General features: G+C 41.4%; 1 protein-coding gene across 1 annotated transcript in view; it reads right to left on the reverse strand.

Annotated features, from left to right (window-relative positions):
- The window catches only part of TOP2A (DNA topoisomerase II alpha), a 30,788-nt gene extending 19,539 nt beyond the window's left edge, over positions 1–11,249 (reverse strand). The window contains exons 1-13 of the mRNA XM_082705033.1: positions 11,051–11,249; positions 10,022–10,177; positions 9,712–9,802; positions 9,379–9,442; positions 7,606–7,751; positions 7,353–7,450; positions 6,935–7,147; positions 6,417–6,590; positions 6,127–6,228; positions 5,881–6,018; positions 3,284–3,422; positions 492–649; positions 85–210 (exon numbers count right to left, since the gene is read on the reverse strand). Coding sequence (XP_082561159.1) covers positions 85–210; positions 492–649; positions 3,284–3,422; positions 5,881–6,018; positions 6,127–6,228; positions 6,417–6,590; positions 6,935–7,147; positions 7,353–7,450; positions 7,606–7,751; positions 9,379–9,442; positions 9,712–9,802; positions 10,022–10,177; positions 11,051–11,071 — 1,626 coding nt within the window. The 5' untranslated portion in view covers positions 11,072–11,249. The remainder of the gene's footprint in view (positions 1–84; positions 211–491; positions 650–3,283; positions 3,423–5,880; positions 6,019–6,126; positions 6,229–6,416; positions 6,591–6,934; positions 7,148–7,352; positions 7,451–7,605; positions 7,752–9,378; positions 9,443–9,711; positions 9,803–10,021; positions 10,178–11,050) is intronic.
- Positions 11,250–15,795: the final 4,546 nt, after the last annotated feature.

Genomic DNA, 15,795 nt, shown 5'->3' on the forward strand with positions numbered 1-15,795 from the left:
AATTTCCTTCCACAGCATGAAAGCAATGCAACAATTAAGACATGTTTAGTATAACAATCTAAAATATTTGAAAGCAAATCTAACCTGATCTGTCATAATCATTATCTTTCCATAACGAAGAGTCTTCAATGAATCTTCGTCTTCATAGTTTTTCTTGTATTGAAGACCCACAATCTTGATGATATTGTTAATTTCAGCATTTTCCATGATCTGAAATGGACATATACCAAAAAAGGTAACTTTTTTTTGTAAATTTGTAAAGAAATAGGGCAGTTTATGTTGTTTGGGTTTTCTTGAGCTCCAGTATTTTCAGTTATTATTAGCCTACATTTTAGTCAGAAAGATCTATTAAAATATGCTACAGTGTACCCAATTTCTTAAAATAATAACAATAAACTAAAACATATTTCAAAATGCCCAGTGAGGCAATGAAACACAAGTATGAAATCCTGCATTATAAAACTATATTTAGATCCTAAAGATGCCTCTACCTGTTTATGAGAAGCTTCTCGAACATTGAGTATTTTTCCTCTAAGTGGGAAAACCCCGTATTTATCTCTCCCAACCACACCAAGTCCTGAAACAGCCAAAGTTTTAGCTGAGTCTCCCTCAGTCAGGATGAGTGTACATTCATTGGAGTTTCGACCCCCTAAAATAAAAATACACAAATTAATATTGGCACATTTAGTTCAACCTCAAAAATACTAACTCAAATGTGCTATCAATAGTTTTGTGATAAAACCATATAATAGATATTAGAACTAATGTTCATATTAAAAAAACAAAAAACCAAAAAACAAACCTAGTTTCTTAGACTATTTTTTTTTTTGAAAGAATTTATTTTTGGGGCACCTGGGTGGTGCAGTTGGTTAAGCCTCTCCCTTTGGCTAAGGTCATGATCCTAAGGTCTTGGGATCGAACCCCACTTTGGGCTCCCTGCTCAGCCAGAAGCCTGCTTCTCCCTCTCCCACTCCCCCTGCCTCCCTCTGTTAAATAAATAAATAAATAAATAAATAAATAAATAAATAAATTCTTTTAAAAAAAGAATAAATAAAAAATAAAAACATTTAACATTGGGGCACCTGGCTGGCTTAGCTGGAGGAGTATGTGACTCTTGATCTTAGGATTGTGAGTTTGAGCCCCACAATAGGTGTCGAGATGATTTACATAAATAAAATAAAAACAAAAACAAAACATTTTTTTAAAAAGATTTTATTTATTTATTTAACAGAAAGAGAGATCACAAGTAGGCAGAGAGGTAGGCAGAGAGAGAGGAGGGGGGGAGCAGGCTTCTTGCTGAGCAGAGAGCCCGATGTGGGGCTCGATCCCAGGACCCTGAGACCATGACCTGAGCCGAAGACAGAGGCTTAACCCACTGAGCCACCCATGTGCCCCAAAAACAAAACATTTTTTTTTTTTTTTTAAGATTTTATTTATTTATTTGACAGAGAGAGATCACAAGTAGAGAGGCAGGCGGTGGGGTGTGGCGAAGCAGGCTCCCCGCTAAGCAGAGAGAACCCGATGCGGGGCTAGATCCCAGGACCCTGAGACCACGACCTGAGCCGAAGGCAGAGGCTTTAACCCACTGAGCCACCCAGGCGCCCCAAAACAAAACATTTTTAAGTAATCTCCACACCCAACATGGAGCCTGAACTCACAACCTCACAACCCTGAGACCAAGAGTCACGTATTCCAATGACTAAGCCAGACAGGCGCCTCTTTTAATTTCTTGTGACAGTTATACTGTTGCTGAACATTCTTTTGATCATATTATGTTAAAAATATTTGTTAATAGGTGCCTGGGTGGCTCAGTCCGTTAAGCGTCTGCCTTTGGTTCAGGTCATTATCCCAGGGTCCTGGGATCGAGTCCTGCATTGGGCTCCCTGTTCAGTGAGAGTCTGCTTCTCCCTTGCTTGTGATTCCTCTCTATCAAATAAATAAAATCTTAAAAAAATTTTTGGTTTTTTTTTTTAAAGATTTATTTATCGGGCGGGGGGGGGGGGGGAGAGCAAGCACAGGCAGACAGAATGGCAGGCAGAGGCAGAGGGAGAAGCAGGCTCCCTGCCGAGCAAGGAGCCCAATGTGGGACTTGATCCCAGGACGATGGGATCATGACCTGAGCCGAAGGCAGCTGCTTAACCAACTGAGCCACCCAGGCGTCCCCCCCAAATTTTTGTTATTAATGGGGTTTAGAACACACTACCTCAAAACAGAGCACTTTGCATATTGAATATTTTAAGCTAAGGGAGTTTGAGAAAATGCTAGAAGCAAGTTCTCTCTGACCTCATCCCCCAGCCTTCTACCCTGAAGTAGGTCACAAGACCCTCATGTGAGAAGTGTCCTCCATATACCACAGAGGAAGGGAACATTCTTATCTCTCAGAGTGACACTGAAAAGAATGTGAATGAACAGGCCTCGTTAAGTTTACCCCAGTTTACTATACTTAGTTCATACTTTGCCCTTATCATATCTTTCCACTCTTCCTCAAACCTAACAAAAACACTCAGGTTTAACCACTTCTTTGGGTATTCATTTCCCTATGAAAGGCCTGTCAAGTAAAATTTATATTTAAATAAATTTCTATGTTTTTCATCAATTAACCTATCTTTGTCAGTTTAATTTTCAGACCCAGACAGGAACTAAGAGGGTTGAGAAAAATTTTTCCTCCCCTATCTTAGGTAATAGATCACTACAGATCCCTACATATTCTTCTTCTTCTTCATTTTTTTAAAAATAGTCTCCACACCCAGCATGGAGCCTAATGCAGGGTCTGAACTCATGACCCAAGATCAAGACCTGAGCCGAGATCATGAGTTAGTTGTATAAGCAACTGAGTCAACCAGGGACCCCAGATCGCTACAAATTCTTATTTTATACTCTTAAAAAAAAATTATTTATTTGATAGACAGAGATCACAAGTAGGCAGAGAGGCAGGCAGAGACAGAGAGAGGGGGAAGCAGGCTCCCCACTGAGCAGAGAGCCTGATTTGGGGCTAGATCCCAGACCCTGGGATCATGACCTGGCCAAAGGCAGAGGGTTTAACCCACTGAGCCACCCAGGTGCCCCCTTATTTTATATTCTTAGTCATCTCAACATTACTATAACAGCCCAAAATTAGAAATGATCTAAATGTTCGATAACAGTAATTGGTTGATTTTTAACCATGTAAAAATATTCTGTTGAATATTACATGTTGAGGGGAAAGTATCCACGGTATGCTATTAATGAATAAAACAAATAACTGAACAAGATTAAAAGTTTAGAAGCATTATTAAATGTGTACCTGCATCATTGGCATCATCAAGTTTGGGAATTCCCTTGATTCTGTTATGTTTTACAGCTGAACACTTCTTGTTTAATTGGATTTGGGCCTTAAACTTCACCCAGTTTAGTATACTTTCCACTATACCACAGCCAATTGCCTGAAAATGAGAAGATTCATGTTAGGGAAGAAGAATTCTGTCAGAAATACAGAATACAGATGAGCTCCTATAAAAGTAATTCAAAGTTTGAAAAGAGGTAAAAAAAAATATTTTTTTTTTCAGACAAAGGTGACATGTCTTCCTGTCTTAGGTTATCATAACTGAGGGAACTGGTTCCCTTGAGTTCATTCATTCAGTAAATATTTACTAATTACATATTTACGTTGTGTTAGGCACTGAGATCCATGTTGGAGATTAAGTGGTTAAAACAAGTTGGTCATGGTCCTTGACCTCATGGACTTTAAGAAAAAAATAAAGAAGGTGGAAATAAAATGAGAAATTGCAAGTGTGATGAGTGTTTGGATAAAAGTATGCTACATCTGATAACATATATCTAGAGAGAAGGGTAGAAAGTAAAGGCTTTCCTGAGGAAATGACGTTGAAGATCTAAAGTAGCTAAGTGAGAAGCATTTCAGATAGAAGGATTACCACATGGAAAAGCTCTAAGGAGGGGAAAGAGTACAAATGCTTCTGGGTAATCTGAAGGCAGTAGGATCGAAGCTTAGACAACACAGGAAAAAGTGGTACTAAGATGAGGTTGGAGATGGCAGGGTCCTGTAGGCCACAAGGAAGAATTTGGATTTAAACATTTTTTTAAAAAAGAGCTTATTTATTTATTTGACAGAGTGAGAGCACAAGCAGGGGGAACAGCAGAAGCAGAAGGAGAAGCAGGCTCCCTGCTGAGCAGGGAGCCCAATTCGGGACTAGATCCCAGGACCCTGTGATCATGACCTGAGCTAAAGGCAGACACTTAACTGACTGAGCCAGCCACCCAAAACACTTTTTTTTTAAATTTTAAAGACTTATTTTTTAAAAAAGATTTATTTATTTATTCGAGAGAGAGAAAGAGTGTGTCCAAGTTGGGGGAGGGGCAGGGGAAGAGAATCCTAAGCAGATTCCCAACCAAGCACAGAGCCAATGTGCAGCTCCATCTCACAATCCATGAGATCATGACCTAAACCAAAAATCACAAATCAGACACTTAACCAACTGAGCCATCCAGTGCCCTTGATTCATTTAAAAAAGAAAAAAAAAGTTTTTAAAATTTATTTATTTGACAGACAGAGAGTACAAACAAGTAGGCAGAGGAGGCAGGCAGAGAGAAGGGGGAGCAGGTTCTCTGCTGAGCAGAGAGCCCGATGTGGGGCTCGATCCCAGGACCCTGGGATCATGACCTAAGCCGAAGGCAGAGGCTTTAACCCACTGAGCCACCCAGGTGCCCCGATTCATTTTTTTAAAAAAAGATTTTATTTTTAAGTAATCTCTATACTCAACATGGCGCTCAAACTTACAACCCTGAGATCAAGAGTCACTTACTCCACCAAATGAATCAGTCAGACACCTCTGGACTTTTTTTCTAAGAGTGGAAGTTACCGAAAGACTTCAAAAAGAGACTGAAGACAAAAATGTGTGCTTTAAGACAAGAAGATTACTTAATAGCATTGCAAAGAAAGGACTGAAAGGTAATGAACATAAAGAATCATTATGGTAGGGGCACCTGGGTGGCTCAGTGGGTTAAAGCCTCTGCCTTCGGCTCAGGTCATGATCTCAGGGTCCTGGGATTGAGCCCTGCATAGGGCTCTCTGCTCAAGCAGGGAGTCTGCTTCCTCCTCTCTCTCTGTCTGCCTCTCTGCCTACTTGTGATCTCTGTCAAATAAATAAATAAAAATCTTAAAAAAAAAAAAAAAAGAATCATTATAGTAATACAGAAAAGAGGTAACAATGAGAGGCTATTGCGGCATCCAAAAGATGAGTCTTACTGATTGGATTACGGGCGGGGGGGGGGGGGGGGGGCAGGGGTAAAGAGAAAGCTCCCAGCTTTGTTTATGCTACTTAGGTTGGTTGGGGCATTTTACTAAGACAGGAAACAGTTTTGTTTTTGTGGGGTGGGGAAGGTCCTCGTGTAGAGGTCAGTGAGTATGGAGAGAACTAATTCAGTGTTGATAGGGAACCAACTTTAGGCAATGTTTGGAAAGCAGTGAAATGGGCTGAATTCAGAAGTGATCCAAACTGAATAGTGATAATGTAATGGGGAAATATAGGCATATGGATGGTAATTAAGTCTGTAGTAAGAGCAGTGAGGTGAAAACTATTTCCTATTTCCTTTTCAGAGGCAGAAGGCATGTGGGAGGAATCTTGGTTTTTGCAGAGCAAAAAAAAAAAAAAAAAAAAAAGGCAATGGACAATGGACAATAAAGTAAGGTGCTTATATTTCTTATGTCCCTGTAAGTATTTACAGCCTTTTTAAAGAGAAAACAAGCATGAGCAGGGGAGGAATGGAGGGAGAGGGAGAAGCAGACCCCCTGCTGAGGGGCTCAATCCTGGGACTCTGGGATCATGACCTGAGCTGGAGGCAGACTCCCAGTAGACTGAACTACCCAGGGGCCCCAGTACTCACAGCTTTGATGAATTTTTCACTTAAAAGGCATGTTGATCCAAAGCTCTTGACTTGCAAAGTCATGTTTTCTTTTGTCTGAGAGTCAAAGGTTGGGTTCTCAATTAAGGCATTCACAAAAATCCACATGTGATTTTTCACCTGCAGGAAAAGTTGATATTACTAAATTGCTAAAAACTCATGCTTTATTTATAGCCTTTCTCTTCTTCCTTGACTTTGGAAAAAGAAAACTGTGCTGAAATACCATACCTGATGCGCTTTTACTGCAACACCACCCTTGTTCTTCTTCTTCACGACATCAACAAGTTTAGTCACAATCTGATCAGCTATGTAATCAACATGTCTGCCACCCTAATAGGGAAAAATACCAAACTGTAAAGCTCAGGACCCCTCAAAATTATAATGATCAAATATTTTAAAAAATCTAATTTAGCTTTCTTTATGCCAGAGCAGCCAAATATTCAAGTTCATTTTATTTATTAAAAATAATAACACTTTTATGTAAAGATAAATTATGATTAATACAAAAGCAAAATTACCTTGGAAGTAGCAATGCTGTTGACAAAGCTAATTTGCTGAAAGCCTTTTTCACTCATTGTTAAACATACTTCCCACCTGGGGTTTACTTGTTCATGGATAACTTTCAATGGATTGCCAGTTTCATCTACCTTATCCTTCAAATACATATCTACATAGCTACGAAATCCTTTTACCTGTACAGGAATTAAGAGTTATGGTATTAGAAAAAAGTTATAAAAAGTGTTCGATGATAGACCACGAGGATTTTTCAAAACTAATGAAATGACATTTACTGATGGGCATAAGAGAATGGTCATTAAAGGGCACAAAAGTATTCATTTAGGAGATTGTTTGAGAAAGACATTTCCTTTAGTGAGTTTAAAAGAGTTAAGTAAAAAAATGTGGCATACTGTTTTCTTTTCAGGAATGTATCTGAGAGGTGATAAAAAATATATGGGAGGAAAAAAAAAAACAGTTTTGCCTCTGATAGTGATCATATAAATTCCCTCATTGCCCTTAACACCCGGAAAATGCTTACCGGCAGCTTATTTCCATTGAGAAAGACTTTGACATCTTTAGTGGATCCAGCAATATCATATGCTCTTCTAACCATCAGTGCAACAATATCTTTATCTAGGCTTTGCATTTTAAACTTGGACAAGTCAGGCTGGAATGTAATACATGTATAATCTTCACCATTAAAGGGCTTGAGTTCCATCTCACCAGCTCTCCCCATATTATTCATCCATGTCTGTGGAAGTAAAAAATTCAAGTTTATTCACAACAAACTAGAACTAAACACAAATTTCTAAGTCCTAAAAAATAACCTAATGTATATTCATGAATAACTTTCCATGATTTAATAGCCTATAAATTATGTTAAACCAATCACGAAAACTGTTATAAATTGTTAAAGTACAAGTTATAACTGAGGCAAAAGATACAGATTTACTTGCCTGTTTGAACATTTTCTTGTATTCTCTACTGGCTGTTTCCACAGTAAATTTGGTACTGAATATGTTACACAGTTTGGCTCCATAGCCATTTCGACCACCTAAGCAAATAAATTTAAAATACTCTGTTATCACTGGCAATGCTAATCAATTATAGAGATTTATTTCAGTGTTTTAAACATTTATGTCATAGTCATTTAAAAGATGTGTTTTTTTTTTTTTAGCAACAAATGTGTTATTTTCCTCCATACTCTACCTGTTACTTTCTTTTCATCATCATCATAGTTACTAGAAGTTAGGAGCTGTCCAAAGATGAGAGCTGGGACATACATCTTCTCAACTTTGTGTTCAACAACAGGAATACCTTTCCCATTATTCCATATACTAATTAAGTTATTTTCCCTAAGAAAAGAAGAATGAAACTTTTATTGTAAAACAGATGGTAAACTAGTGCTTAATATTTTCTATACTTAAATATAATTATCCTTAAAATATAGAAATTCACAAGTCTCAATTTCTTTGACTCTCTCATACATATTTTCTGAAATTCAGCATCAACTACCTTTCCCACCATGCTCAGTTCCTGATAATCCTGAAATAGAAGCCAAGAGGGGAAAAAAATTAATCCTTTTCCAACACCTGGGCAGACACTGATAATGCTGAAAAAATACGAAATTTTAAAATGTCAGGGTAAACAAAGGGAAATGATTTATGCCCAATGGAAAGGAAAAATTTGGAAATTATTTATTTATTTATGCTTGCTTGCTTTCTTTCAAGATTTATTTATTTGAGAGCAAGCAAGTGACCATGTGTGCTTGAGTGGGATGGGTGGGGGCAGAGGGAGAAGGAGAGAGACTCCTCAAGTAGACTCCTTGGAAGGCGGAGCCCTATTTGAGGTTCAATCCCAGAACCCTGAGATCATGACCTGAGCTGAAACCAAGATTCTGACACTTAAATGTCAGACACACAGGTGCCCCTATTATACCGTTTTCAGAGGATTATCTATCTGAACTGTCCTAGCTCCCTTAGCTTTCTCACCCAGCAAGGCACATTGCAAAACAAATATGAAAGAGAAAAACATTACCAATTGTAAACTTCCCTGCTTGCCAAAAAAGAGCTAAAAACTTATTTGGATTTATTTCTCTTAGTTATTTTAAGTTAATTCTCATAAGATAGTACAGTTTAGTTATAACTAGAAAAAACACTATGGATTTTATTCCAAGTAGTGCTTAGTATTATCTACAAAAAAAGACTAAAACTAGCTGGGGGGCGCCTGGGTGGCTCAGTGGGTTAAGCCGCTGCCTTCGGTTCAGGTCATGATCTCAGGGTCCTGGGATCAAGCCCCACATCGGGCTCTCTGCTCAGCAGGTAGCCTGCTTCCCTTCCTCTCTCTCTGCCCACCTCTCTGCCTACTTGTGATCTCTCACTGTCAAATAAATAAATAAAATATTAAAAAAAAAAAGACTAAAACTAGCTCAACATGTTTTTAGACTAGGATATCAAGCCCTTAGGAGCATTCAACTACATCATTAACACACTTCTGCCAAAGAAACTAAAACATAGTTTACGCCGTAACTGATCAGGCTAATAAAAAGGTGATACAAGCATCCTGTGTATCCACAAAGGGACACCCAGCATTTATAACCAGAAATGTTAGATCCAATTATTCTCTATCACCATCTGCTGGTTTACTATTTGAATAGCATCATGAGAAAAAGTAAAAGCTCTAGACTCCTGAATGCTTATTAGACTGAACAATTATTGGAGATGCTTAAAGATGATATGTTATAATGCCTGTAATTTATTTCGAAGTGACTCAAAAAACATAGATGGAGCAACTATGGTAAAGCATTGATAACTGCTGGATCTAGGTGGTAGGTATCATAGATTGTTCATTTTAGCATTCTGCTTTTCTGTGCTTTTGGAGAATTTCATTACTTAAAAAGGCCAATATTAGTATAAATCAAAGTAAATGCAACTAACAGTAACAATGAACTATAACAAACAAAAGACCATTCAAGAGACTTACGGGTCAATTGTGACTCTAATACAAGACATTTTTGGGTCCCTTTGTTTGTTGTCTGCAGCATTGACTGAAAGAAAATACACATTTGTAAGAAATTAAATTTAAAAAGAAAACATTAAGATATAGAAAGAAAAAAGTCAGATTAACAAGGCATTAACATTTATTCACAGTACTGTTTCTAGGAAAGAATTCAACTTGCTAGACACCAGTAAATTGCTCCACCTTGTCAACTATTGTTTGAAATGATAGGAGCTCTGGTTATAGAGGGTTTGCTAGAAATAATACTTCTTATGAAGGATTTTACTAGTAGATCTTTATGTGAAAGAGTTTACTTACCTAGAATCTCATCAAAGATTTTGTACAACCCAGGGACAAAGGTGACTTCCCTATAGTTAATGCCAATATCTTCATCGTAAACCCACATGTGCTAGAAATAAGGCAAGGAGATATAGTTACTTTTACCTTATTTATTCTGTTTTGTCATCATCATTACTGTAAAGTCTTCTGGATTAAATACTACAATATACATATGATAGCGTAAGGCTTGTTCCAGTGACATTCAGAGTATGTGGACTATATAGAAAATTAACCTGGAAAAGCATACATTTTAACTACTTCGTAACTGCATGTAATTACTTGGTTTTACCTGGGTCACTAATTCCACAGAGCCAATGTAGGTGTCTGGGCGGAGCAAAATATGTTCCAGTTGGGTTTTCTTTTGATAGATTCTTTCAATAGACAATCTTTTCTTGGCATCTTCATTTTTCTTTGTTTTGCTGATTTGCATATTTTCATTTACAGGCTAGCAATGTTGGAAAATTGTAGAAAAGGGATATTTAATCGGAGGTTATATTAAAAACTATAAACAAATCACCCACCGTAATGGCTTATGCACTATGTGTCATCACACATAGTGATGTGCAATCACAATCTTTTATCAGGTATTGGCGGAGTTTACAACGTTTTGTTGAAACACGGCAATTTAAGCTAACAGCAGCCAAGTTCCCAGGTGTCAGTTTGAATAAACATGTATTATCTCATCAAGTGCATGTAACATGGAACTATTTTCCTTGAATGTTTTGAATGTCATCAATAAAATACACACACTCCTTTCAGACATTCCGCAAATATTTACTGAGTGCATGCTATGTCCCAGGCACATAACAGATTCTAGTCAGCAGCAGTTTGGGAGCTCATCGAGTCAATCCTTTCTTTGGCCACCGTAACGTTTTGAACAGAGGAAGGACATATTTTGAGTAACTCGGGCCTGCCGGCTCCTCACTTGGAACATCGGGCCATGCTCTGCACCTTCCAAGGTCAGGGGCATTCAATCCCGTTTTCCGTCGGAGGGTAGGAACGTATCTGTGCTGCTTAAAGTCACACGCGGGCCATTAAAATATAAGCCAGTTGAGTACTGGCCCTAGAAACAGTAAAACAGAACCCAACACCCCAGAAGCCACTGTAGCCGATAATATTTCATTACTAGCACCATACGGGGGGGGGGGGTATCCTCCTCACGATCACACCGAGTCCAGAAGACCCGGGACCACCCGGAAGACCGGCTCCCAGCCGGCGGCGATCGGACCACAGCCCAGGAGTCTAATTCTTCGCGGGCAGCCAGAGAGATGCGGGGCCGCGCTGAGGCTCCACGACCCGCCCCTTCCGCGAGCTGTACCTGCAATGGTGACACCTCCATGGTGACGGTCGTGAAGGGGCTCGAGAACCCTGCAAGCGACTAAACCGGCGGGACCCTCGAGACCACCGTGGAGCAAGACGCTTCTCCACAGACGCTCGTCGGTTAGAAGAACGCCTCCCGTCCCAATTGAACTTTCCTGTAGCCCGCCCAAACCAAGTAAGCCAATCTCTGACTCTCTATCACCGGCTCCGTCCCGAAGAACCAATCGTATCTGTTTTTTCATATTCACCAATGAACGCCTGAGTTGTCGGGGGACTGTTTGAACAAACCAATTAGGCAAGGGAGGCGGGACTAGAGGCTTTTCAAAAGGCACCACTCGGAGTCGTCGCGGAAAGACCGACAGGGAACCTGGCCAATGAGGTGGGGGCTATTTGTTCTCTCGGAGCCGACTGCTCTGAAGAGACTCGCGATGCTAACGGGAAAGGGTTTTCTGAGAAGCTTTCTCGGGTGCAAGGAACGTTCCTCAGGAGCTGCTAACTTATTTCAGATTGCTGAAATCTATAAACTGTCTCCCGTCCTGAGGCTTTTAAAGAGAGAAACAGGAGTCCTAGCTTAATTTTCCTGAGGAAATTTGAGCGCCGGCTTTCTGGACTGGCAGCCAGGCGATTTGGTGAAGTGAACAGATTTCTAGCGTCTGCCTCAACCTTCCCTCCCAAGAACTTATTTTCGAAGAAACGGAAGCGCCGCAGTTGTGCTTTGGGGATATAATAGAAGGATGTGGCGGGGCCACTCAAAATAGAGAGCAGCATTCAAGTCCCCCTGCAGAGCGGCGTTGGGCGCCCCAGGCTGGTGGGTCAAAAGGAAGAGTTTGTAGTTCCCGCCTCAGGAGCGGAGGATGGGGTTTAGGGGCCATTCTAGGACAGAAACTTTTCCCTCAGAAAGCGAGAATTCCCTGAATTCTGCTGTCCAGAACGAGAACTTGCCAAAGACCGAAGTTTTTTTTCTTTTTTTTTTTTAAATTTTTTAAAATTCTGCCGTATAAATGTTCGAGTGGGTTTATTCTGTCCTTGTCAATCCACGATGTTAAATGACAAAAGAATGCACCCCTCCCCCACAAGATGCTTGAAAAAAGAACTGCACAATTTGAATGACTGCTAATTCTGTCATCTGAACTACCTCCTTCAATCGTTATTACCTGAGTGTCTGTCCCTGCGGGGCAATTGGCCAGTCCTGTGGTCTTGATGGAGGCAGGCTTTTGGTGCTTTTGTTTTCTCTGATGAAAAAAGAAACAAAAAACGGTAGTGCCTCAGGAGCGCCTGGGTGGCTCAGTGGGTTAAGCATCTACCTTGGATCTCAAGAGTCCTGAGATCCAGCCTCGCCTCCTCCAGCTTCCTGGTCAGCTGTTTCTCCCTCTCCCTCTGCCCTTCCCGCCTCCCACCTTTTGCTTGCTCTCTTCTGTCTCTTGGGCTCTTTCTCAAATAAATCTTAAAAACAAAGCAAAAAACCCCCAAACAAACCCAAAACGTAGTGCCCAAGAACTGTGTGAGGATTACCCTAGATAAATGTAAGGTGTTTAGAGTAGTAGGCTAACAGTAACAGAATCAGGAAGCAGGAATCTTCCTTAGGCTGGCGTGAAAATTTGTCGTTTTAATTTTTTTCCCCCTTTCTAAAAGAAATCAGAGGTCAACCAATTATTAAATCACCCCAGCATATCTAATGCCTACTCTGCCCTAGAGGGCCAGTGTGGAGGCTGGGGGTGGAGGGATGAGGAGTGGGGTGGTGGTGGTGGTGGTGTGACAGGAAGTCAAGCATGGAGGTAGCCTATGGGCTAGGGTGATTTTTTTCACCTGGCCTCCAGTAATTCCAAGTATTTCATTTCAATCTCCTCACCACATGTGTTGATACAGATAAGGTAACCTCCAATGCACAGGATCACCCACAGTCTCAGAGCAGTTGCAGGGAAGCCCACCCCATCCAGTAGCTTCTGCCCATCCAAACGGCTGGCCACGCCTGGGCTCCAGGGCATCCTCTCATTCTCCGTAGTCTCCCCAGAACAGAAAGTGACCATGACAGAGACCAGCTATTCTACCTTCTGCCTCCTGGAACACAGAGACCCCATATGGTAGGGGGAGGTGGGCATGCTTTCCCAAGGATGACAGCCCAGCCTCTGCCTTTCTTGGCCTCTACCCTATAGCTCATCTCAGTCTGCAGTACCTTGTAAGACTCATCTGGGGATGAGGTAACAGAAATTTAAAAAACAGTTCCAGTCCTATTTTCAGGGACCCTGCTGTTGAGCTGGATCCTGATTATGTGAGGCTCTGTTCCAAAAACCCAGAAGAACAACTGTGGAGTCAAAAGGACTCTGGAGTCACACATGCTTGAGTAAAGCAAAACCAAACCAAACCACCACCACCACCACCACCACCACCACCACAACACCCTTCCTGAACCTCAGTTTTCCCATGTCTTCATCCTTTATTAAAAGTACAGAGGGCTATGGGGCACCTGGGTGGCTCATTCAGTTAAGTGTTTGCCTTTGGCTCAGGTTCTGGAGTCCCAGGATCCAGCAAGCAGCATCAGGCTCCCATATCGGTAGGGAGTCTGCTTCTCTTGCTGCCCCTTATCCTGCTGTGTTCTCTTTCACTCTCTGTCTCTTTCCCAAATAAACAAAAATCTTAAAAAAATAAAAAGTACAGGGGCACCTGGGTGGCTCAGTGGGTTAAGCCTCTGCCTTCGGCTAAGGTCATGATCCCAAGGTGCTGGGATTGAGCCCCGCATCGGGCTCTCTGCTCAGTGGGGAGCCTGCTTCCTCCTCTCTCTCTGCCTGCCTCTCTGCCTCCTTGTGATCTCTCTCTGTCCAATAACAAATAAAATCTTTAAAAAAAAAAAAAAAAAGTACAGAGAGCTAAATGAGATACGGAAGCACTTGGGACAATCTTCCAGCCCTCTAGCAGGATGGTCTTGTGGGAGGTGGAGTTGGGCTTCTTTTTTGGACTCAAGCTGTTTGTCAGCCCCTCTCCTTTCCAGAGACTATCACAGGGTGTTCTACAGGACTTTTGGGGGACCACTAGGATGTCTGAGATGGGTGGGCCTGGGAGGTATTGTCCACAAAGAGGGAATTCCAGGTGCCTGCTAGCCACTACTCCTGGGAGGCAAGAAGGAATTGGGAGTCAGTTCCAAGGGCTTTGGTGGGCTGAGGGAGCAGCTACCACATCCTTATTACCTTCCTCCAACTTTACTAGCTACTCTTTGCCTTTGCCCCAACCCTACCCTTTCCTGGGAGCAACATTAAACACTAGAGTCAGATTCCTGGCCACAGTACTTGCCTGGCTGTATGACCTTGACAAGTCACTCAGTCTTAGAGTGTCTCCATTTCTTTACCTAAAATGAGGATAATGAGAGTACCCCCACATAGAGGAGATAACATGTGTAAAGTGCTTACGGTATTGCTTGGCAAATAATAAATGCACAAAATATTTTAGCAGTTATTACCTCTACTCCTTTTCAAGACTCCCTCCCCTTCCCACCTTTCCTTGTTGATTCTCCAAGTCCTCTCCTCCAAAACCAATTCAAAATTCCCCTAGTTCAGGAAGTCTTCTTAGACCTTTTTTCCCAAGGCTTCCTTTAGTTGTTTGGAGTACATTTGCAAATGTGGATGAGTTCCTTTGATAAATATTTTTTTGGTTTTCTTATGGGTATTTATGTTTTCTACCTCTCCACTCAGCAGCAGGGGAAGGGGGGGGCGGTCCTAAAGGAGGTGTGTCTCCATCCTCCACCTGGAAGTTCCTCTTGAAAGTGCATTATTTTTTCCCTCTAGCTGGCTGATGAATGCGGCTGGGCTGAAAGTGTGGCTCTGGATTTGGGAGGTGGAGCTGGTTAGGCTGGAGCTCACTGGGAATTTCTGAATGAGGCTGGGCTGGCCCAGGTCTGGGGTGGTTAGGGCTGTGCCTACAGGCCCTGTTTACCTTGAGGTTAATGACTGGCAGGGTCCAATCAGTCATTTTTACCAGGGATACCAGCTTTGGGTTGGAGGAGGCCAGGAAAGCCCAAAATGTCCCATAGAGCTCAGCCTCTCCCTGCTGGTGGCACTGCAGGTCTGTTTCTTGGACCATTAATGGCCCCAGGCAAAGGGACAATGAGGGCCACCAAACAAAGCTGAGAAGAGAGCAAAGGAGGCTACCGTGGGGAGGACCTCAAGACCAGAGATTAGTCCCCAGTAAGTCTACTCAGGGGTATCCCTCATCAGTCTGGCAATACAGTATCTATCAAACTTTTTAAAGTGTACACACCTTTTGACTCAGTAATCTAACTTCTAGGAATACTGATACACTCCCACAACTGTGCGCGTATATAAAATTATTGCCATATTGTTTTTGTTAGAAAAGAACTGGCAGCATGGAATGAAATGATATTGTGAAAATTAGTGTAAAGGGCATCTGACTCTTGGTTTGGGCTCAGGTCATGACCTCATGGGTCATGAAATTAAGCCTTGCATCAGGCTCCACATTCAGTGGGAAGTCTGTGTAAAGATTTTTTCTGCCCCTTCCCAACTTGCACTCATGCGCTCTCTCTCCCTCTCAAAAATAAATGAATGAATCCTTTAAAAAAATAGACACATAGATCAATGGATCAGAATAGAAAGCCCAGAAATAAACCCATGATTACATGGTCAATTAATCTATGAAAAAGGAGACAAGAATATGCAGTGGGAAAAAGTCTCTTCAACAAATGTTGTTGGGAAAACTGGAACAGCAAAATGTAAAAGAATGAAACTGGACCACTTT

Source organism: Mustela nivalis, assembly GCF_964662115.1.
Source record: "Mustela nivalis genome assembly, chromosome: 17".
NCBI lineage: Eukaryota > Metazoa > Chordata > Mammalia > Carnivora > Mustelidae > Mustela > Mustela nivalis.